At 36.8% G+C, this 23,109-nt stretch overlaps 1 protein-coding gene across 1 annotated transcript; it reads right to left on the bottom strand.

Annotated features, from left to right (window-relative positions):
* Positions 1-1,844: 1,844 nt before the first annotated feature.
* LOC131177861 (transcription factor UNE10-like) lies at positions 1,845-6,563 on the bottom strand. Its single transcript, XM_058143004.1, has 6 exons — positions 6,202-6,563; positions 5,433-6,117; positions 5,228-5,332; positions 4,600-4,665; positions 2,306-2,662; positions 1,845-2,209 (listed from the first exon to the last, which is right to left on the bottom strand). The coding sequence occupies exons 1-6, from the start codon at positions 6,300-6,302 to the stop codon at positions 2,123-2,125; spliced, it is 1,401 nt and encodes a 466-aa protein (XP_057998987.1). The 5' UTR covers positions 6,303-6,563; the 3' UTR covers positions 1,845-2,122.
* Positions 6,564-23,109: the final 16,546 nt, after the last annotated feature.

The following is a 23,109-nucleotide window of genomic DNA, read 5'->3' as shown; positions in this document are numbered from 1 at the left end:
AACCAAAAAGCTAATAGATTTTCAAGGAAAAGCAAAGTGTGTGGTGATCTTATAGTCCAAGCGTTTCTTGCACAATCATTAATTAATCCTTGGTGATCTTATAGTCCAAGCGTTTCTTGCGCAATCATTAATTAATCCTTTCCTCTATATATCACTTTCTCTGCTTATTACTATTATTTATTATTGAGCACAAAATCACACAAAGCGGGTAGCCATCACATTCACACCCAACACATACAAATATTGATGAATGCCAAAACTTATAAAGTAAGTTGCCTTTTCATATATACATATAATTAAAGAATAATAAAAATCAACAGTATTAATGAAAGTCCCTCTTTTTCATCAATTAAAATTCAACTTAAAAATATCTTTAAAATATTTAATTTTAATATGTAAATAAAAATCTCTCTTCTCATAAAAATCAGTATGCATATAAGCGTAAGATGAGATTGCTTTTAATCATGAGTTGGAAAACTAGTACTAGTAGTGTTCCTTTGCTTCACTTGTATAAAAAATGGGTCCAAAAGGGCAGAGTTGTTCACACTAGTGCATAAGATCGTCTTTGGGTTTCTGAACAAACGTGTAGTGACTCTTAATCCAATTTGACATATGAGCATCCAATCATTTTTATGTTTATCTTTTTCTAAACATTGCATGTTACATGTTTTCTTCTAATAACAACCAGTGCATATATATATATATATATATATATATATATATATATATATATATATATATATATATATATATATATATATATATATATGCATGACTATCTTTTATTTTTCCACTTCAAAAGGCATACAAATATTATAGGGTTGCCGGTAATATTTCAATTTATTTCCTTTATTTTCTTTAAAAACCACCGTTATCTTTTAATATTTTAGGAATAATTATTAATGTTCATGATATTTTAGGAATAAAATAATAATATTATGATAAGACTACATGGTGATTACATGGTGATTAAATGAGATAAGATTATTCTTCCATCGTGGAAAGAAGTCCAATGAGAGTTTATTATTACTCTTTCAATATAAATTGATTGATATCTATAACCAAAATAAATAAATAGATTGATATCATGTATACATCTTATCTAACGCTTATGAATTACACAAACATTAAACTCTAGGCATCTAACTTAATCGTCAGAATGAACTCTTAATTAAAGTTAAAAATCCTCTCTCGCTTGTTCTTTGGGTTTGCAAGTCGCAACGTCAGGCGATGTTGAAAGTCCTTTATCATCAATTCCCATGTCAAAGTCATAAGTGAAGAGATATCTAAGTAATATATATATATAGCGCAAGCATTGTCTACATGAAACATATTGCTTGTCTCGTATTGAGAGAGTATAAGTTAAAATTGCTACATATATAATTTAGGCAATCTTCTCCCTACCACTTTTAAAGTTAGGTTAGTAGAATTTATGTATGATATTAAAATTAAGTCTTATCTTGATATTAGTTACTCTTAGATACATAGTAATACAAATTACACGCTCCAAATATTGATCGATTATAGAGTAAAAATACTTTATACATATAGATTGAGCAATTTTTTCTTATAAAAGTGTCTTTTAGAGTACAGTTAAATTCAATCATTTTTTTATTGGACAAATATTTTTGGACCCATATACTTGTTGTAGGTATAAGCGAATGTGTGCTCAAAGTTAATTACTTATTAATTATGTACATAAAGACTCAATTATAAAGAAAACCAATAGAACCATATGAACAAGTTTTAAAAAATCCAGATATAAACATTGTGAGGGTAGGGGGGAAATTAAAAAAGTTAAAAAAAGGGTGGTGCAAACGTACTATAGCTAACTAGGCCGCATATTAATGAATGAAAACTTGGAAAAATAAAAATTATCATACGCACACTACACAGGTTGTACTGATTGTTACCCAAAATGGAGCATACATATCTAAACAGATATATGCCTCAAACACACAGCCACAGATGCTTGTAGCTAAACATATTTATATTCATATCCACGCCTCTGAGCACTGGAGCACAAGCTTTCCGGACGCATGAGAGCTATATTTCATTTTTTTAAGCTTTAGCTTTTGTTTTAAAGTGGACCCATGAGTACGCAGATCATATATAGCTTAGCTTAGCTTTTGGAGCTAGAAGCAGGAGGTTGCTGTTGCAGCTGCTGGTATATGGCAGCCATCCTATTGTATGCATCCATAGTCATAGGCTGCAACAAATTTATATATATAGCTCATTATCCAACGTACAATTCCAAATCATAGATAATGAACTCTCTATATATTGGGTTGCCAGCTATCTGTACCTGTGATTGGCATGCAAGGAATGCGGATAATGGATCAGGCATAACTGCGGTGGAGGCAGATTGTAAGCGGGCACCGGAGCCATCCCACGAAGCCATGGGCATGAAAGCAGAAGGATGAAGCACTGGAGAGATACCAGGAATATTGAGACGAGCAATTGAGTTCATGTCCATGACGCCCATTCCCATTCCTACACCCAAGCCCATATTCATTGGAGCCAACATTGACATCTGGAGTTGCTGTTGCATTGCCATCGGCAACATCATTGGCTGCATGTTCATTCTACTCATCATTTGGACTTGAGCTTGCAATTGTTTCAGATATTCGATTACTTCATCCAGCATCGAGGCTTTGTCCGTCTAAAACAAACGAGGAAAAGGCATTTATTATTTGGGATACATTTTTCTATGTTCTGCTTTCTCATTAACAAACTAATTAAACATCGACCCTCTTGTCTGTTTACAGTATACTTCACATGATTAAGTATTCTGAATTGTTTTATATATGTGCTTCAATCTGACCAAGACCAAAAGCCCCAGCCAACGCTAGGTCTATCTATCCATCTATCTCCAGAGTCCTAATTTCACCGGCATCAGGGCCTACAGTGGAGATGAGTTTATGTGGTACCAGGTGATTGTCTCCACACCAAACAACCTTCTGTCAAGTTGTCTTGTCCCCATAGCCAATTGGGCATGTGGATTATAATCAACTGGACCAGTCTCAAGATACGCACAGCCATTTCCCATTCAATCAGTGCAAAAGAATTTGGACCACAATTTTGCCTTGTTTTGTCTGGTGTCCAATTTGGGTATTTACAAGAAGAGCAATTCCATAGGTGTACTAACAATTTTTTTACAGGTAAAGGTGACATCTCTTTTTATCAAATGTCACCTAAAATGATTTAATATTATGTCAGGATAAAACAGTAAAACGATCTTTTGCTAGTCCAAAAGACTTGACTTAGCTTGCTGACAATTTGTCCCCACAAATGGGAATAATTATAAAACATAAAGTCTGGATGATGCCGACGCTCATCCACTCTCGCTAGTGACTCCATTGATGCCTATTTGCTGGGATTCCGCGAGCCTTCCACTTTAATGCTATTTACTGATCAAGAGCATGTTCTTTTCAATTATCTTTTAAAAAAAATTATTTTAAAAATTATTAAAAAAATTTCTAAAAATTGTTTAATTATTTTAAAATTTTTATAATTAATTTTTATAACATTGAATACATTTACTTTTCTTAACATCTGCTTAAATAATAACTATTAAAGATGATCAGTAACTCCAAAAATACATATTCTTTGGCCCACAAGTTAGAATAAATGATAGTCAAGTGGGATCATATGGCTCTTTCTTCTTTTCTTTTTCCTCTTTTCTCACTTTATAGCTTCGTTTTTAATAGGTGACAATAGAACAACTTCATGAGTTAACTTTCACATATCATAATCTATATACACTTAAAATTAATTTTTTTTTCTAACAAGGGATCTATAGATTAAGTAATCTGGGAGTAAGATCAACTAGCTACCACAAAGTGTAAAAATGAAATGATAGCTATAACTTGAAAATAACTGCAGTTGCTAAAATTAATTAGAAAATACTTATAATTTTTATTAGATAACGAGGAAGAGCTAGAATCAAAGCTTATTTGTTTTGTGAATGAGGGGAAAAGCCAATATTGCATTTGCATGCAAAATGCACAATGCACTTTTCAATTTGGATATGTTTTTAAGTTCTTATTTCTTTCTCTTTTTCAATTGAAATTCAAATTCTCAACCTCATAATTTTGAGACAAAACTCATTGGCATTTCTCCTATTTTATAAAACCAAAAAAAAAAAAAAAGAAGAAATTCAACATTTAAATATAAAAGAGCAAGTGTAATAATCATTTTAGCTGTAAAATTAAAGCAATAAAACTAATACGATAAGCAAGTCACCCTTCAGTTTGGTCAGAATCTGCGATTCAGGGTAAGAAAGAAAATGAATTGATATCGGATGATATATATCTAAGCAATTCTAACTGAAACCATGGCTTGTTCCAATTTAATCCACATGGTGTCTCTTTGTGTCCACAACATTATTATTATTATTATTATTATTATTATTATTATTTACATACGATTTGAATTTAACAGCATCGTTGATCATTTGATCCAGTTGAGAGCCAAAACCGGCCCCGGCCATGTCTAAGCTAGTGCAAATTGATGCAGTGTCAAGGTTTGCAGGCTTTAATTGCTCAAATGAGAACATATATGTATTATGCATATATAGAAAAGCGACCACCACCGTACCTTACTGGAATTTGGGACCAGCTTCTGCAGTGTCTTCATCCTTTGGTTTATCTTCTCTCTCCTTTTCTAGCAATAAATAAAATCGGGGATAAGTTAGTGAACAGAAAAGGACACGGTACAAGCAATGATGATGAGAAGAAAATCAATGAAAATGAATGCGTAGTATCAAATGCCGAGTATTCAATGTCGTTTACTTATAATTTTAAAACGTTACAAACGAATTAATAAAAAAAATCCCCAAGAACAAATGATACACTTAAACAATATTTATAATAGAATCATTTGGGTTATCAATTCTAAACTATATAATTCCATCAATATATTCATTAATAATTTATTATTAGCAATATTATAGAGAAGAAACATGCGATTCCATATTGGCTTTGAATGGCAGTAGCCCTACCTGACTGCTTTAAACTATATTTAAAGTCGAGCAGCCTTCTAGCAAGGTACTTTTTATGACCGTGTCAGTTCAGAACTATTACTACCAACGTTGACTATGATGAAAGAATCAGTTCATTAAGCTTTTAGCTTAATCAAATTTAATAATTTCATTTCTTTTACAAACTAATCATATAATAAACTATTGTGAAGACAACAAACTCTCAGAGAGAGAAAGAGAGCATACACGTTCAGATTGGTTATGAACAGCAGCAGCCCTACTTCTTTTGGTTGAAACCGAGGATTTCCCGTTTCCTTTCTTCTTGTCCTCCTCATCATCGCCTTCATCCATCTTTTTAACCAGAAAACCATAAAATAAATATACAACTTTATTACCCAATTAGATTATTAAATATAAGAGAATTAAAAAAATAATACTAAGAATAATTTGCCTGTGGTCCACTGTGACAAACGGAGTCATTCTCATCTGCGGCGGTCGTCTTGGTTCCGGGCTCGCCGCAGCTGGTGTTTTCCTGCGACCCAAAAGTGGAAGTAAAACCCACACCCAGGTCCCTCTCGCACGTGTCCAGCGTCACCTGCTTGCTATCTCCCCGAAAAGTTGCGCTACCACTAACGCTTTGCCTGCTGCTCCACTCGGGTGCCACAGGGACACGGGCCACCGTCTGGCGTTTCGCGTTGAGGAGAGCGTCCTCGTCTTGCGTGGCAGCTCGGCCGCTGCACGACCGCACGCGAGTGGAACTAGCCACCACGCAGTTACCTAACCCGGGGACGGAGTCCATCACTTGCGCGCTACGGTCATCAGGCCGGTTCGAACAAGGAACCATGGCGTCCATAGTCACAGTAGCGGAGGCGGCTGGTGCTGCGCGGTTGTGCTCTAACCATGGGACAAGCTCTTCTGATCTACATCCACTGTTCTCCAACCCAGGCTTACGTTGGGGCAAGAGAGTAGCTTGATTGACTATGGATTCGAGGGTTCCATTGGCGCGTGGCTTGTCCCAGTTGTACTTGGAGGGAGAGGTGGAGGCCATGGGTTTGGCAGGCACTCGCGGTGGACCTAGTCCGTGCATGGCTAATCGGCCATTCTCCCATGTTAACTCTGCTACTTCGTAGTCTAACCTGTTCGTAACACCACAAGGAATTAACATCCATCATAAACACACAAAACTATAGATGATTTACGGAGAAGAAAGGAGAGAGTACATAGGGACATCAATTGCGGTTGAATTGGAGTGGGAACGAAGAGATTGCTTGGCAGGAGAGGGATTGTCGTCGAGATCCCAGCTGGGAACACACTGGCTCATTCTGTTGGAAAGAGATTAGCGTTAAAATGGAAGGAAGAGAATGTTATTATTCTGTGTTCAATTTGATGTTTGTTTCATGTGGTTGAGAGGGACTTAGGTTCTGTTTTCACTTTCAGGATGTGGTAACGTGGGAATGGAATCATCATAGGATAGAAAGAAAGCGTCGCCTGCCCTTTACTGTGAAAGATAAGAACATCTTGGAGAGGATCCAGATAATCTGGTCCATATGTGGTGGACTTTCCGATCGAGGTATTAAATGAGGACGAATGCTGGTCCTACTTCTGCCAACGTATAGTAGCAATTTCCCAATCATAAGATGACCGCATAGATAAATAATCTAAATACTACATACCCCATTACCAAATACGCATAAGATACCACACGCGAAAATGATCTAATTTATAAAATGCATTATGCGTCACCGAAATAATCACCATGTGCATGCAAAATGTGAAGGAACTCTAATGCATGCAAGAATGATAAATGAAAATTTGTGATGAAATTATTCCGCACAATGATACATACATTTTTACTTATATTTATATAAAGTTTATTTTTTCTAATTTATAAAATGTTTTTATTTTTATGAGTATTGTTTTCAGACAGACATATATCATGACATATCATAAAATAAATTTTATTTATGAGTAATTTTTATTTATATTTAAATGTATATATTTAATTAATTATTAATTATTGATGCTGTGTCATAGTGCAGTCGCGATAGTATAGTTTTAAAAATGATATCGATCATGAGGAATCGCTTAAATTGGAAATAAAAGTATAAGCTAATTAGAATGGTAAAATTTAAAGATGTAAAATGAAATTTAAAATTTAAGATTGATATTTGAGGAATTTAAGCTAAATCAAACAATTAACTAAATTAATTAAACTAGATTATCAAAATTTAATTCGAAATTTCTATTTATGAAATTGGGAGGAATTAAATCTAAATTTAATAAAAATTAAAGTGATTCTAGATATTGGATTTTCAATATTGTTTGCATGTGGTTTATCCCTAATTTAGCCAAACACATGAGAATTGCAATTTTGAGGGAAATCAATTCTTAAATTTTTGAAACCTTTTTCAAGCATTTCAAAGTTGGTTTTCATTAAATCAAACCCTGTTTTCACGGTATTTCAAACCTAACAAAAACCCAATTAAAGTTCTAATTGATTTTGAAAAGTCCCCTTAATTCTCTTAGCTTATCTCTAACACCAAGAAAACCAAGTTTATTGCAAGATTATCTATCCCAAATATTCACTTTTCAGTCCATCTATTAAGGATTAAAACTTAACTTAATGAGGACCCATTCATTAAGCAAGGCAACAAGCTCACAAGCAATAAATCAAAATGTAACAATCCTCATTTAAATGGCTAAATCAGTTCAAAACCACAATACAAAATAATATTTACAAACCCATCTCTAGAATCTCAAACAACTACTCACTAATCATAGTTTCAAGACAAACCCAAATGTATAAATGAAGAAATAATAGAAATCTAAGTTAAGGAATAGAAAAACCCAGAAAAAAGCAGAAGAATCTGCTGCTGGATGAGTGCAGAACGCCTCTGCTGCTGCTGCAGAAATGGCTTCACGTGCTCCCTCTTTCTCTCCTTCTTTTCTTGCCAAAAATGCCTCATCTCCTCCTTATGGAAAGAAAATGATAAAGGAGACTTTATATGGGTTAGGGGTCTGCCCTAGAATGGGTAAAAAGGTGGAAGGTTCTAGAGAAAGTGAGGTATAAAATCAGAGTAACGAAAATGCCACGTCAGCCATTTCCAGTAAAAACGACATAAGCTGAATCAGTTATGTCGCGGGTTGTGTAACTCTCGGCCTGAATATCTGACGATCGACACAACCTGCGACATAAGCTAAATCGGTTGTGCTGCAGGTTGTGTAACTCTCGGCCATTTTTTACTCAACTTCAAAAAATTTTGCAATTCAACTTTAATCTCCTCCAAATGGCTGCTCTGATCAAAATACACCAAATTTCTCTAAATTTAACCTACAAAACAAATAAATTCCACAAATTAAACTAAGAAGTGTGAAAATTATAAAATTGACTAAATATATGCTAATATCTATAATAATAGCTATGAACAAGGGTAAATTATGTGCAAAAATTACCCCTAAATGATGATCTAAAATGCATGCATCAAATTCCTCCATACTCAAACTCTTGCTTGTCCCCAAGCAAAATTTCATTAAAACTCATTTGGAAGGGAATAGAATCAGTCTTTGAAAACACAAAAATCACTAATCCAAACAACCAACTTACCCCTAGCCACCAACATTCCAAGTTCCCACCAGCGAAGCACAAAGAATGAAGCAATCACTCTCAACAATTACAAAATAGCTAAGAATTAACCAATCAACCCAAGCAACAAATACCAACCAACTACAAGAGTCAATTGTGCCAAAACAAACCTAAATGAAATAGATAGCCAATGTGTCTCAAATAGATGGTGAGTAATGTATGAAAGATTATATTGTCAAACCCATATGCAAGCATAAAAGATCTAACTCTACTAATGTAACAAGCATTTTTCAAAGAATCATTAGATCTTTTTAAGGGTTGTAATAGGGTCAAATAGGGTGAAATTGTGGTTAGCAAAGAAAGGGAATAAGGTAAACAAAATATGAGAATAATATTAATCATAAAACTCAAAGTGCATCCATTTTTTTTTAATAGAATTTTTTTATCAAGAGGAAAGAAATTCACAATGAATCTCAAGTGCTATCACAATGATTATATAAAGGGACTACTTTTATACGCTTTTATATATATATATATATATATATATATATATATATATATATATATATATATATATATATATATATATATATTTTTTTTTATTTTGTATGTGTCCCTATTTCACGTCACACCCAAAATTACCTTTGGGATATTTTGGTGACCTTTTTTTTATCAACTTTTCACAATTACTCTAGCACTTTTCAAGATGTTTCAATCCTCCATTTTTTTTATAGAATTTTTTTTTATTATTTTTTATGCACTTAATTGCTAAAATATTATTCTCATAAAGAGGTGGTAGTGTTTAGATTTTATGGCTAGGTAAATGATTTGGGTTCCAAAGAAATTAGGGAATTAGGGTTCAAGGGGGTTTGCAAGGGTTGAAATAAAATTAAGGTAGGTTAAGGCTAAATGTGAGGTTTAAAATATGAAGGAATGCCTAAATCATATTCTTATCAAATGCAAGTTAAAAATTTCGCTTTGAAAGATCTAAGATGCTTGTTCTAGGAATGGTGAGACGACAAGGACCATTTTCTTCCTTAAAGGCTTATTCAGACACTCAAAACTCAAAATAACTAATCAGAATCTGCATACCTAGATAGATATATTAATTTTCAGCTATTAAGTAAGAGAAAGAATAATGCTTAAGACTTTGTACCCAGCTGGAACTTTCATTCCACTAACCATCTAAAGGCAAGTTGGATTGCTTGAATAAGTGGCTTATGGAATTCAAAGACTGGTTTAAAAATCCAAAAATTTTAAATGAATAAATGAAATGCATGAGTGTATAAATGTATAATGAATCTATATGCAACTAAGTATGCATAACTAAGTATATGAAGTTATATGCAAGTGTATATATGTGAATATGTACAAGTATGAAGTAATGAGTATGTCACTATATGCAAGTGAAAAAGGAAAATTAATTTTTGCAAAAAATTTACCCTCTCCCCCATACTCAGAATGAACATTGTCCTCAATGTTAAAAGATTGCAAGGAATGGGATAATTTGGCTATATGTGCATAAAATGGGTGGCTCATATGTGCATAAAGAATTATTACCCTATTTCATAAGTGATAGCACAACTTGTGTTGAAAGGGACACAAGCTGAGATAAGAGTTGTTACCTCATTGAAGGTGCAGCCAATTTAATTAAATAAAATTTGGACAGCTGCTGCACTCATTATAAAAGAAACAATGGAATGGAATCCATTAAATCAATTAAACTCAAAAAGTTGAAATAGGGAAGTTAAGCTCAAAAATATAACCATGAAGTGTAAATCCGAAGTAGCATATCAAAGCAAGTGAGTAAAGTACTAAAGATTCAAAAGAAAAATGTTCGTATGAGCAACTAAAAAAAATACTGAATAAGTAAATGGTTTAAGTAAAAGAAAAACAACACAAGCAAAATAGTAACTAAACAAGTTAAAAAAAACACTAATTAATTAAGCAATGAAAATAAAGACATGAAATGTAAATTGAGAATAAAAGCTGGTCAGTCAGGTAGGAGAATTTCTTTGCCCTTGCCATCTTGTGGAGGTGGTGGTGCTTTTGGTGTTTGCAGTGGAGAAATGATGCTCAAAATGAGTGCCTGGTTTGTCTCGATCTGCTCTAGCTTAGCTCGCATGACTTTCAACTCGTCTTGCATTTCAGCACTTCTATCCAAATATATATCAGCTAAATCCCTTAATGTTTGAAAAGAAACATCCGTCATTTGTTGAAAAGAATAGATCTCATCACTGAGATTCTCCATGAATGTCAGAAGGGTTGCCATGGATGGTCCAGAAGCTGTTGATGAAGCAGGTGGTGGTGCTGTTGGTGCAGGATTCTCATACAGCTGGGTAGCCTCATTTTTGATACAAAATTTTTGGTTGGCCAAATGAGGTCCATCCAAAAATAGCAAACCAGTTGGAACAGCAGCACACTTGTGAACTTGAGGATTAAAGCCAAAATAATGTGCAATGGGTGTGACCAAACCTCCAAACACAATGTTACCAGTACCCCTAGTAGTTTGGCAGATCACATGACGGCAAAAATAATAACCAGGTGAAGCTTTTTTACCGGTTTTTGCACACCACAAAAAGAACAAATCATAATGAGACATTGTGCCAACACTAGTTCCCCTTCCTAAAATTGTATTTGCAATTAATCTCTGAAGCAATCTCAAGGAATGACTCTCAATCTTGGAGGCCTTACTGTGCCCCGGTTTGAAAATACCTGCTGAAGGTGCAATTTGTTGCCAAAATTCATACCCATTATAATCCCTTTGGCTAGTAGGTATTTTGAGCAAACCATCAGTTGGAAAGCCGAATATGTGGTGAAAATCATCCATAGACAGCACACTATCTTGACTAAGGCATATAAAATTGATTGTCAAGTCATTATCCAAGTCATTTTTATGCTTACTAGTGGACAGGGAGGCTATAAATTCCTGCACTAGAATGGGGTAAACCAATTCCTGCTTATGTGCAAAGCGCACCCAACCTAAAGCATCTAACAGAGTCTGCATTTCATCATATATCTTCAAAGATTTTAGTGTAAACACATCTAAATACCGAGTTTGAACCATTTTCGAGCTTCGACTCTTGCCTTATTTCTTTTCATTTTGGCAATAGGCAACACCCAATGTCTAGCAGTAGGCAAAGATGAGGGAATGGTGAAGTTACCTTTAGATGTCCCTGGGCGTTTGACCGCTGATTTTGGGATTCCACGGCGGACATCGGGTGCGACAGAAATTGGTGGCGAGACTGGGTGGGGCTGTTCGGGTTTCTTCCTCTTGGCGCCGCTTGTTGTTTTGTGGGGCTTAATGCTCTTCGCCTTTTTCTTCTTGTATGTAGCGATGGGGGCGTCACCAGAATGGGCCGCCGATGAGTTGGTATTCATGGGTGGAGTGGTTTGGTGCTGCGGCGGCTGTGAGGAATAGGGAGGGGAATTTTTGAAGGAGAGTGGGGAATCGGGCATAGCGAAATGGAGAGGAGGGACTGAAAAAGAGGAAGAATGGGAAGAAGTAGAAGAGGAATGGTGGGTGGTGGAGGTGACGGTGAAGATGCTACGGTGAAAGGGAGGGAGTATCGGGGCCAAGTCGAGAGGAAGAAGGAGGGAATGGGTTTATCGGGTTATGGGCTTTGGATTTGGGTTTTGGGCTTTGGCTATGGATTATCGGTTTTGGGCTTTGGTTTAGTTAGTTTTTTTTTTTTATATCAAAAATGGGTTAGTGGGCTTTTGGGCTTGGGCTTTGGGTAGCTGCTGGCCCATTCTGGTGGAGTGAGTTCTTATCCTGCAAAACAAACAAGCGACACAAGTTAGAACATAAGGATGGGGGGTTGTGTCGGAAGTTGTGAAATAATCTGCCCAAAATTTGCCCAGTGAACATAAGCGACGACACAAGCAAAACCGGTTATGTCGCAGGTTGTGAAATAATCTGCCCAAAATGTGCCCAGTGAACACAAGCGATGACACAAGCAGAACCGGTTATGTCGCGGGTTGTGAAATCTGCTGCCCAATTTTGACAGAATTAGAGAGTACCTAAAAAATTAAAACAAATTAGATTTCAAATGATTAAACCTTCATAAAATGAATTCTAATTGTTCAACCTGTTATGTTCATCAAATACTCATACAAAATAATTTTTCAAAGCACCAATTCACATCCACATTCAAATAATTTTCCTTGTTAAACCAAGATGACAAGGTTTGAAAATTTTTTTTTCTTAAAATTAACAAAAAGGGCAATGAATCCAGCAAATACTCAACAATAGAAAGATGAAAATGGTAAGTGAACAAATTTAAAACTAAAGTTTAAAGCTAAAAATTTAAAGCTAAAACTAAAACAAATTTTTTTTTAATGCTCATTTGCTTGCAATGAATTGTATCCCATCTGCACAAGAAAATTAGAACAATGTCAAACTCTGAATAAGGAGTATAGAAAAACCTAAAACAAATATATGTGAAAGAAATAAAGAATCAATGAAAAATTGTGAGTTATGCCCAAAAATGCTAAGTTTAGGTCTTTAGCTTGACCATACTCACTCAAGATTTTATGGAGAATGAGAGAGATAGCAAGTTGCTATCTTCTCAATTGGCTCACCAACTAAATAGTGCCTCAACCTTTGTCCATTTACCTTGAAATTATCAGATTTTTCACCAAAAATTTCCACAGCACCATGAGGTAAAACTTTCACAACTTTAAATGGACCGGACCACCTTGATTTTAATTTTCTTGGAAAAAATTTTAACCTTGAATTGAATAAGAGAACCAAATCTCCTTCTTTAAAGTCCTTTTTCTTGATATGCTTATCATACCATTTTTTAGTTCTTTCTTTATAGATCCTAGCATTTTCATAAGCATCAAGTCTCAATTCTTCTAATTCATCAAGTTGTAAAAGTCTTTTGTGTCCAGCAGCTTGTAAATCAAAATTGATTGCTCTAATGGCCCAATAAGCTTTATGTTCTAACTCTACGGGCAAATGGCATGATTTCCCAAAAACTAACCTATAAGGTGTAGTTCCTATGGGGGTTTTAAATGCTGTTCTATATGCCCAAAGAGTGTCATCTAATTTAAGGGACCAATCTTTTATGGACTTGTTGACAGTTTTCTCCAAGATTTGCTTAAGCTCTCTATTTGTGATTTCTACGCCATTTGTTTGAGGGTGATATGGTGTGGCAATCCTATGCTTTACCCCATATTTTCTCATCAATTTTTCAAATTGGTGGTTGCAAAAATGGCTACCACCATCACTGATTATGGCATGTGGGGCACCAAATCTGGTTAAAACAAATTTTTTCAGAAATTTCACCACAACTTTTGCATCATTGGTAGGTGTAGCAATAACTTCTACCCATTTAGATACATAGTCCACCCCTACCAAGATATATTTATTCCCATAAGAGGATAGAAATGGCCCCATGAAATCAATTCCCCACACATCAAACAATTCAACTTCTAATATGGATTGTTGGGGCATCTCATCTCTCTTGGAAATGTTGCCTACCCTTTGGCACCTATCACACTTGCTTACAAAGTCTCTCACATGTTTAAACATATTAGGCCAATAGAATGTAACACCCTAGGCAAATCCCACATCGACAAAACACGGGAGAGATGCTGGGTATATAAGTTGATAGTTTGTAACCCCTATTGACACGTTTTAAAACCGTGAGGGCTTTGGCTCAGAGCGGACAATATCTCTAGTGGGCCGGGCCATTACATAGAAGCCTGATGTCAAGACTTTTTCAATAGTTTTTGAAACACTAAAATGACCACCATATTTAGAGGAATGACAATGGTAAATAACATCATTTATTTCTTCCTCTGGTATACATCTCCTAATTATTCCATCATTACATCTCCTAAACAAAAGAGGCTCTTCCCAAGAATAAAATTTAATATCATGTAAGAATCTTTTCTTTTGCTGCCAAGATAAATCAGGTGGCAAGACACCACAAGATAAGAAATTCACAATATCAGCAAACCATGGAAGTGCAGATTTCAACACATACAACTGCTCATTCATAAAAAACTCATCAATTGGCACAATTTCATCATCTTTATTTTCAGTTTTTATCCTAGAAAGGTGATCAGCCACCATATTCTCAACACCTTTTTTGTCTCTTATTTCCAAATCAAATTCTTGAAGTAAAAAAATCCATCTAATCAACCTAGATTTAGCTTCTTTCTTGCTCATTAAATACCTTATTGCTGCATGATCAGTTAAAACTATTACCTTTGATTTGACAAAATAAGAAAGAAAATAATTGATTGCAAATACTACATGAGAACTCCTTTTCGGTTGTAGCATAATTAACTTGAGCTTCATCAAGGGTTTGGCTTGCATAGTAAATGGCATAAGGTTTTCTATCTTTCCGCTGAGGGCGGCTCAACAACAAACTCACTTGCATCACACATGATTTGAATGGCAAAGTCAATCAGGGGTTGCATGATAGGAGCATTGTTAAGGCCATCTTTAACCTGCAAAAAAGCAACCATATAATCTTGATTAAAATCAAATTTAACATCATGATTCAAAAGATTTGTTAAGGGTTTAGCAAGTTTAGAAAAATCTGAATAAATTGCCGGTAAAACCCGGCATGTCCAAGAAAACTCCGCACTCCTTTGACAGTGGTTGGAGGGCATTTTTTCAATAATTTCTATTTTGGCTCTATCCACTTCAATTCCCTATTTGAGATCAAATGCCTAAAACGATTCCCTCTTCGACCATAAAGTGGCATCGAGATTTGGCTACCCCACCATTGTTAGGCATCCGACGCGTTCTGAAGTCGGAATGGCAAAGGTAAACACGAACCTTGCTTTTACGTAATTTTCTAGTGCTTAAATAGGATTAAAAATCCATAAAATATTAAGTGGTAGCTTAGAAAATTACGATTCTTTTGCAATAGCTTAGTAATATTTCTAAGGACATGAAGCGAGTTTTATAATTTTTAGAGCTTATTTGAGCGGTTTTGCAAAAATAATCAATTATAAGGACTAAATTGAAATTTTACATATTGTGATGGATGATTGATTTGATGGGCGGGAGGGTGTGTGATGTGATTGAGTTGTGGATATATGGATTGTGGATATAGAAGTGTGTTTTGAGCCATTTTACAGGTTGAGTAGGTCCTAGGTATAGGGGAGACTCTGCCGGATTTCCGGCATGACTTAGGACGTATTGGGTCTTTTCTTGATTTGTATTGAGTCATTTGTATAAAATGAATGTAATAAAATTGTCAGTGAGCGAACTGACCTTCTTCCTCCTTGATCGCCTCATTGACCATCGTCAAGTCTGTGAGTAAAATATTAATTTTAATTGTAATTTCGATATTATTATATGTTCAGCATGCCCATGCATCACTTATATGCATATATTTATGTAGTTAAACTCTAGGCACGATTTATGTTGCATTCATAATTGTTAAAGTGCCATGAATGTTATTGCGGTAATTTGGAGCAGTGTGCGTGCGTTGGCGTGCGTGTGATGTGGTGTGGACTATGGATAGGACGGGTAGACAAGGCTTGAGTTCTTCGCTGGGACCCGGTCCTTCGGGGTAGACACGGCTTGAGTTCTTTGGGACCCTCGATTTGGTTATTAAGTGGAAGTCAGAAATGAATTCTTGGCACCGGGTTGGATTTAAGAGAGGTGTATGAGGATCGGCTCCCATATGTTATGATTGAGGCTACAGGGGGCGTGAGTGCTCCAAATGACCTTTTTGATGTTATGATGTGAAAATGTTGTTGCTGTTGCATTCACTCCACAGGTTGCATTAGTACTAGATAGTTATAGAGATTATGGTTAAAATTGATATTTTACTCTCTGAGTCGAACGCTCACTCCTGTTCAATATTTTCGAGCTACAGGAGGATTTTATTTTTAGTTAACTGCTTTTCTCCTTCGCGAGTTGTTTATCAATATTTGTGTAATTTTATTTACTCTAGAATTTCCATGTGTTAGAAGTATTTATTTGATTATGAGTGTAATATTATTATCATGTTGGACTGTAAGCGTATAATGATATGTATGTTTGATGGATTGGATGAAATTTGAGCTCCATTTATTTTATGAGGATATGAGTATGTGGAGGGTGGTGAGCTCCTAATTGAGTATTTATTATGTTTACAGTCGGGTGGTGAAAACTCAGTTGGAAAGTCCATTTATGGCAGGACTACTGTCCAGATTTGGTTTCTGAAATTGGGCCCAAATGGGCCTTAGAGTTGGGTTAATGAGCAGTTAGGCTTACTACGGGCCTCGGGGCTTTAGGGTGGCGAGTCTAGTCTTGAGTCAGACCCATAGGTTGGGTCGTGACAAATGTATCGAGCTTAGGCTCGATTCATAGGGAAAAATTATCTAAGTGTTGGGAAGAGTCTACTAGGAGTCACATGCGGAGTATAGGATTACATTTCGTCTTTCTGTAATTCTTTGTTTAGATTCTACGTTATACCTCGAAATATAAGATTACCTCTGTTAGTGTCTTGATTTTAGTGGAGTACAGAAATGTGAAATAGAGTTAGTAGACATGTGAGGTCTATCATGAGGATATGTACTCCAAGAAATGTTATATTTTTGTCGATTATAGGTTTAAATGGTGTGCCCATTTCGTGTAAGGCATGAAGTACATAAAAGTGAGTCATAAAGAAATCTGATTTGCCTAGATAAGGATGAGGATACCACTCTGGCGGTCATGAGATAGATGACCAGTCAGAATAAGTTTGTAATAATAGAAGATTCGGGAGAGATAAGAAATTAGGAGACCTGATATAAAGGGGCGTGTCGTAGTAACTATACAATGTTCTCGATGCACTCATGTAGCTGCGGTTACTGATGACATGAGATTATTGTGTGTAAGCTGCGTGCATCCGTGGTGCTCCATAATGAGGTGTTTGAGATGGCTTGTTTTGGTACAATTATGCGAGCGAGTTCTATATTTCGAGAGGAGTTGGAAACTCTGGTTAAGAATCTAGAGTTAGAATATTGAAAGGTCACAGTTGGGTGATAACTAGAGTCAGTGACCCAGTTACCCTAGCATGAGCTAGAGGTAATACTAATTGTGGATGAGTTTCAATAGATGAAATTATTGCTAATGGGTAATTTGAGGTTGAAGTTTGGAAAGTTGTGGGCGTATATGTGATTATATTAAAGAGAATAAACACGTGAAGTATCTTATTTAGAATTAAGGCATGACATACATTTCCAGCGTAGTGTTAGTTGAGATGGAACTTATAGTTTAGCTCCTATCCATCGGGATGAGCAATTTCCTACTAAAGTGGTAGGGAATGATAATGTTACGATAGTTAAGTTGGGAAAGGGGTTACAAAAATGAATTTTCTATGGTTAATTATAAGTGTTACAAGGTGAAGAATGTCTTTGTGGGGAGTAAGCGTAAGGTTAGAATTTTGAAGTAATGGAACTAGTAATCAAGATAAGACTAAGAAATAAAAAGAAAGTTAAAGTTGATGATGTGATAAACAGCGTCTTTGAAGGAAAAAGGTGTAATGATGAGATATGACTAAAATTAAGGAATAAATGCAGAGTTGAAAAGATACCAACAATACCAAAAATAGGAAAAGGGAAGTGGATAAGATGCAAGGGACGGGAAGAGAGCTCGATAGAGTCGATTATAATGACGAGGATAAGGAGTGTCTAACCACTTTGCCCACTGTGTTAACACTACCTATGGCGGTGAAGGATGCCGGTGTCTTGTGGCGCCTCGAGTTGGCCTACGGTGTGTTTTGATGCGGAATGGAAAAGTAGTGGCTTATGCTTCAGAAGCGGTGAAGAGGCATGGCGAGAACTATCCCACCATGATTTGGAAATGGCGGTTGTAGTCTTTGCACTAAAAATCTGGAGACACTACTGTATGGTGAAGTGTGCGAGATATACAGACCATAAGAGTTTGAAGTACATCTTCCAACGGAGGATTTAAACTTGAGACGAGAGGAGATGGATGGAGCTTACGGAAGACTATGATTGCACCATCGGTACCACCACAGGAAGGCCAATGTAATGCTTGGATGCTTTAAGCAAAAATCTTACAGCGGTTTGGCGCACATTTCAGCGGAGAAGGGCCGTTGATTCGGGAAGTACATGAGTTGATGGATCAAGGTTTAATCCTAGATCTTTCGGATGAGGTATTGTTGGGTCATTCTTGGTGAGGCGGACTTGCGGACGAGTTAGAGTTTCCCGATCTGAGAGACCAACAATTAATGAAGATCATAGAAAAGTACTGAGGTGAAGGTGGTGAGTTTGGATTTGCCAATGATGGTGCCTAGTGCAAGGTTCTAGGATATGTGCCGATGTGGACAATCTCGGAGATGAAATCATCACGAGAGGCACACTATACAACTGTACAATGTCCACCGAGTTCTACCAAGATGTACCATGATGTGAAAGATAGCTATTGGTGGAATGGCATGAAGAGAGACATAGCGGACTTTGTGTCCAAGTGCTTGACTTGTCGAGAAGGTGAGAGTTTGAACACGAGAGACCGTCGGGGAAGTTGCAAGAGCTCCTATTCCGGGATGGAAGTGAAATGATTTCTATGGATTTTTGTGGTAGGTTGCCTCGTACCACGCGAGGATATGATTCGATATGGGTAATTTGGGCAACTTGACCAAATCAGCTCACTTCTTACCTGCAAAGACTACATACTACGTGGCACAGTATGCGGCTCTACATTCGAGAAATAGTCAGATTGCATGGAGTTAAAGCTTCCATAATGCTCGGCGAAGGCGATTCACTTCGGTTTTGGAGAAAGTTGCGGGGCGCAGCTGCAGATTGAACTTGATGCGGCTTTCCACCCTCGAGCCAGACAGACGATCGAAAGGACAATCCAAACAACGGAAGACATGCCGCATGAGTATTTTGAATTTTGGAAGTCAATGGGATGGCGGCTAGCTTTGGTGGAGTTTGCCTACAACAACGATTATCACTCCAGCATAGGGATGGCACCCTATGAGGCACTATATGGAAGAAAGTGTAGGTCTCCTCTGTGTTGGACGAGAAATGAGAAGCAAAGGTGCATGATGTAGACCTAGTGTAGTACGCTTGAGGTAGTTCCTTTAATCGAGGAGCACGACTTTCAGATGGCGAGAAGAGTTATCACGGACCCAGACGGAGGATGTGGAGTTTGCGATGGGCAACTATGTATTCTGAAGAGTTTCTCCAATGAAGGAGTCATGAGATTTGGAAAGAAGAGCAAGTTGGCACCTCGGTATATTGGACGCTTTTGAGATTACGGATAGAGTTGGGCGATTGCCTACGGTTGGAGCTACCACCCAACCTTTCTCACGTTCATCCGTGTTTCACATCTCATGCTAGGAAATACATTCGAGATCCTTCTCATGTACTACAACCGGATGTAATAGAGCTAAAAGAGAACTTGACATTTGAGGGAGCAACCTTTGTAGCCATAGTGGACTACCAAGTGAGGCTAAGATCAAAGCAGATCCTATGGTTAAGGTTTTGTAAGGCTAGTCGATGGAAGAATTGCACTGAGATCGAGCGGGACATGCGTAGCAAGTACCCATATGCATTTCAATGTGTAATCATATGCTTTATTACGCCTTGTGTAAAATTAGGGCTGAATTTTACGTAAGAGAAGAATGTAACACCCACGATTTTTATATATTATTATTGGGCTTCGTGTAGGTATCCTCGATTCGCGGAAATTCGGCGGTTATCAGGATGCTGCGAATTTCGGCGAACGGACCAGCTACGGAAAAAGTCTCGGTGGATCGGATTTTGGCTACCCCTACCATTGTTAGGCATCGAGCAGCGTTCGAAATCCGGAATCGGCAAAGGTAAACCACGAACCTTGCTTTTAAGTAATTTTCTAGTGCTTAAATAGGATTAAAAATCCATAGAATATTCGTAGTAGCTTAGAAAATTACGATTCTTTTGCAATAGCTTAGTAATATTTCTAAGGACTTGCAGGCGAGTTTTATTATTTTAGAGCTTATTTGGCAGTTTTGCAAAATGATCAATTATAAGGACTAAATTGAAATTTTACATATTGTGATGGATGATTGATTTGATGGGCGGGGAGGGTGTGTGATGTGATTGAGTTGTGGATATATGGATTGTGGATATAGAAGTGTGTTTGAGCCATTTCTGAGGTTGGGTAGGTCCTAGGTATAGGGAGACTCTGCTAGGATTCAGGCATGACTTAGGGCGTATTGGGTCTTTTCTTGATTTGTATTGAGTCATTTGTATTAAATGATTGTAATAAAATTGTCGGAGTGGCCGGAGCCTTCTTCCTCCATGGTGCCTCGGTGACCATCGTCAAGTCTGTGAGTAAAATATTAATTTTAATTGTAATTTCGATATTATTATATGTTGACATGCCCATGCATCACTTATATGCATATATTTATGTAGTTAAACTCTGAAGCACGATTTATGTTGCATTCATAAGCTGTTAAAGTGCCATGAATGTTATTGCGTAATTTGGAGGCGGTGTCGCGTGCGTTGGCGTCGCGTGTGATGTGGTATGGACTATGGATGGGGCGGGTAGTCCGCGGCAGTTCTTGGCGGGACCCGATCCTTGAGGGTAGTCTGATCGGCTTGAGTTTAACCACTTATTTTGGGACCCTCGATTTGGTTTATTAAGTGGAAGTCAGAAATTTTTGAGTTGCTATGGTGGAGGGTTGGATTTAAGAGAGGCGTATATGAGGATCGGCTCCCATATGTTATTATTAAATCTTTCTGATGCGTGAGTCTTAAAGTCGCTTTGATCATTATGATGTGAAAATGTTATTTGCTGTTGCATTCCTCCGCAGGTTACGTGGCTGAATAGTTATAAGATTATGGTTAAAATTGATATTTTACTCTGAGTCGAAACGCTCCTCTGTCAATATTTTTGAGGCTACAAAGGATTTTATTTTGGTGCTATTTTCTCTCCGCGGGTTGTTTATCCAATATTTGTATAATTTTATTACTCCTAGAATTTTTACGCATGTTAGAAGTATTTATTTGATTATGATGCATGTGTTATTATCATGTTGGACACATGGCGATATAATGATATGTATGTTTGATGGATTGGATGAGGCTGAAGCTCCCATTTTATTTTGAGATGTGAGTATGTGGAGGGTGGTGAGCTCCTAATTGAGTATTTATTATGTTTCACGGTCAGGTGATCTAAAACTCCCGTTGGAAAATCCATTTTATGGCGGACTCATCCATTTGGTTTTCGAAATTGGGCCCAAATGAGGCCTTAGAAGTTGGGTTAATGAAGCGATTAGGCTTGCTCACGGGCCTCGGGAGACTTTAAGTGGCCCGAGTCCCTACAGTCTTGTCAGGCCATAGGTTGGAGTCGTGACCACGGCATGTCCAGAAAACTCCGCACTCCTTTAGGCGGTGGTTGGAGGGCATTTTTTAATAATTTCTATTTTGGCTCTATCCACTTCCAATTCCCCTATTTGAAGATCAAATGCCTAAAATGATTCCCTCTTGGACCATAAAGTGGCATTTCTCTGCAATTCAACACGAGATCATTACTCGGCGCACATCTACTGCCCAAGATTTTAGACAAATTAGTCAAGCATGAATCAAATTAGTGCCATATCTTTGAAAAGTCATCCATGAAGACCTCCATAATTTACTTCAATAAAATCCGAGAAAAAAATGGCCATCATGCACATTTAGGAGGAAATGTTCGAGTAACGCTTTGCACAATCCAAATGGCATCCTTCGATAGGCAAAGGTGCCATAGCAAGGGACCAGTGAAGGTAGTTTTCTTGATCATCGAGGGATGGATTGGAATTTGAGAAAAAGAAACCAGAATATCGTCTAAATAACAAAAGAATGAATGTTGCGGCTAATCTCTCTCTAACATTTGAGTCCATAAAGGAAGGGAAAATGGTCTTTTCTTTTAGCATTGTTCAACTCCTACCGATCTATGCATTCTCAACTGTACTTGATTCTGATAGGTATCAATTCATTATTCTCATTTTTAACAAGCATCACCCCACCTTTTTGGTACAACATGCTGGGGACTCCTGCCACTCCTTTGTCCCGAGAAATGGGGTAGATAATTCCAGGCTAGTAATTTTAGGATTCCTTTTTCACAACATCCTTCATTGTAGGGTTCAATCTTCTTTTGGTGTTCAATGGAAGGTTTACTATTTGGCTACCAAGGAAAATCCTATGCATACAAGGCCCCATTGGACTAATTCCCTTTATATCATCAGTGCATAACCCAAAATACCTCCTATATTCTCTCAAAACTCTCAACAATTTTTCATTCTCAATATCGATCCAGATGCATTAATTATAGCAGGATGTATTCCATTAGGTCAGCTTTGAGGTTGGAAGGAAGAGGTTTAAGATCTACCTTTGAGGACATCCTCTGCAACTGCAGTGATTTGATCTCAAATTTGCACTTCATTTGAAAATTTGTGAAGCCGAGGATGTAGTGAGGAGAACTCTCCAAGTGTTGCAGCGATATGTTGTGATTATCATCATGTCTCCACCATGGATAATAATTTCCAAGAGGTCTTATGGATAACTTTTTTTCTGAAATGCTCTTGAACAATCTCATCAATAATGTCTACCC

Source organism: Hevea brasiliensis, chromosome 2 (assembly GCF_030052815.1).
Source record: "Hevea brasiliensis isolate MT/VB/25A 57/8 chromosome 2, ASM3005281v1, whole genome shotgun sequence".
NCBI lineage: Eukaryota > Viridiplantae > Streptophyta > Magnoliopsida > Malpighiales > Euphorbiaceae > Hevea > Hevea brasiliensis.
The sequence above is the reverse complement of the archived record's forward strand: the minus strand, read 5'-3'. Positions and strand labels throughout refer to the sequence as shown.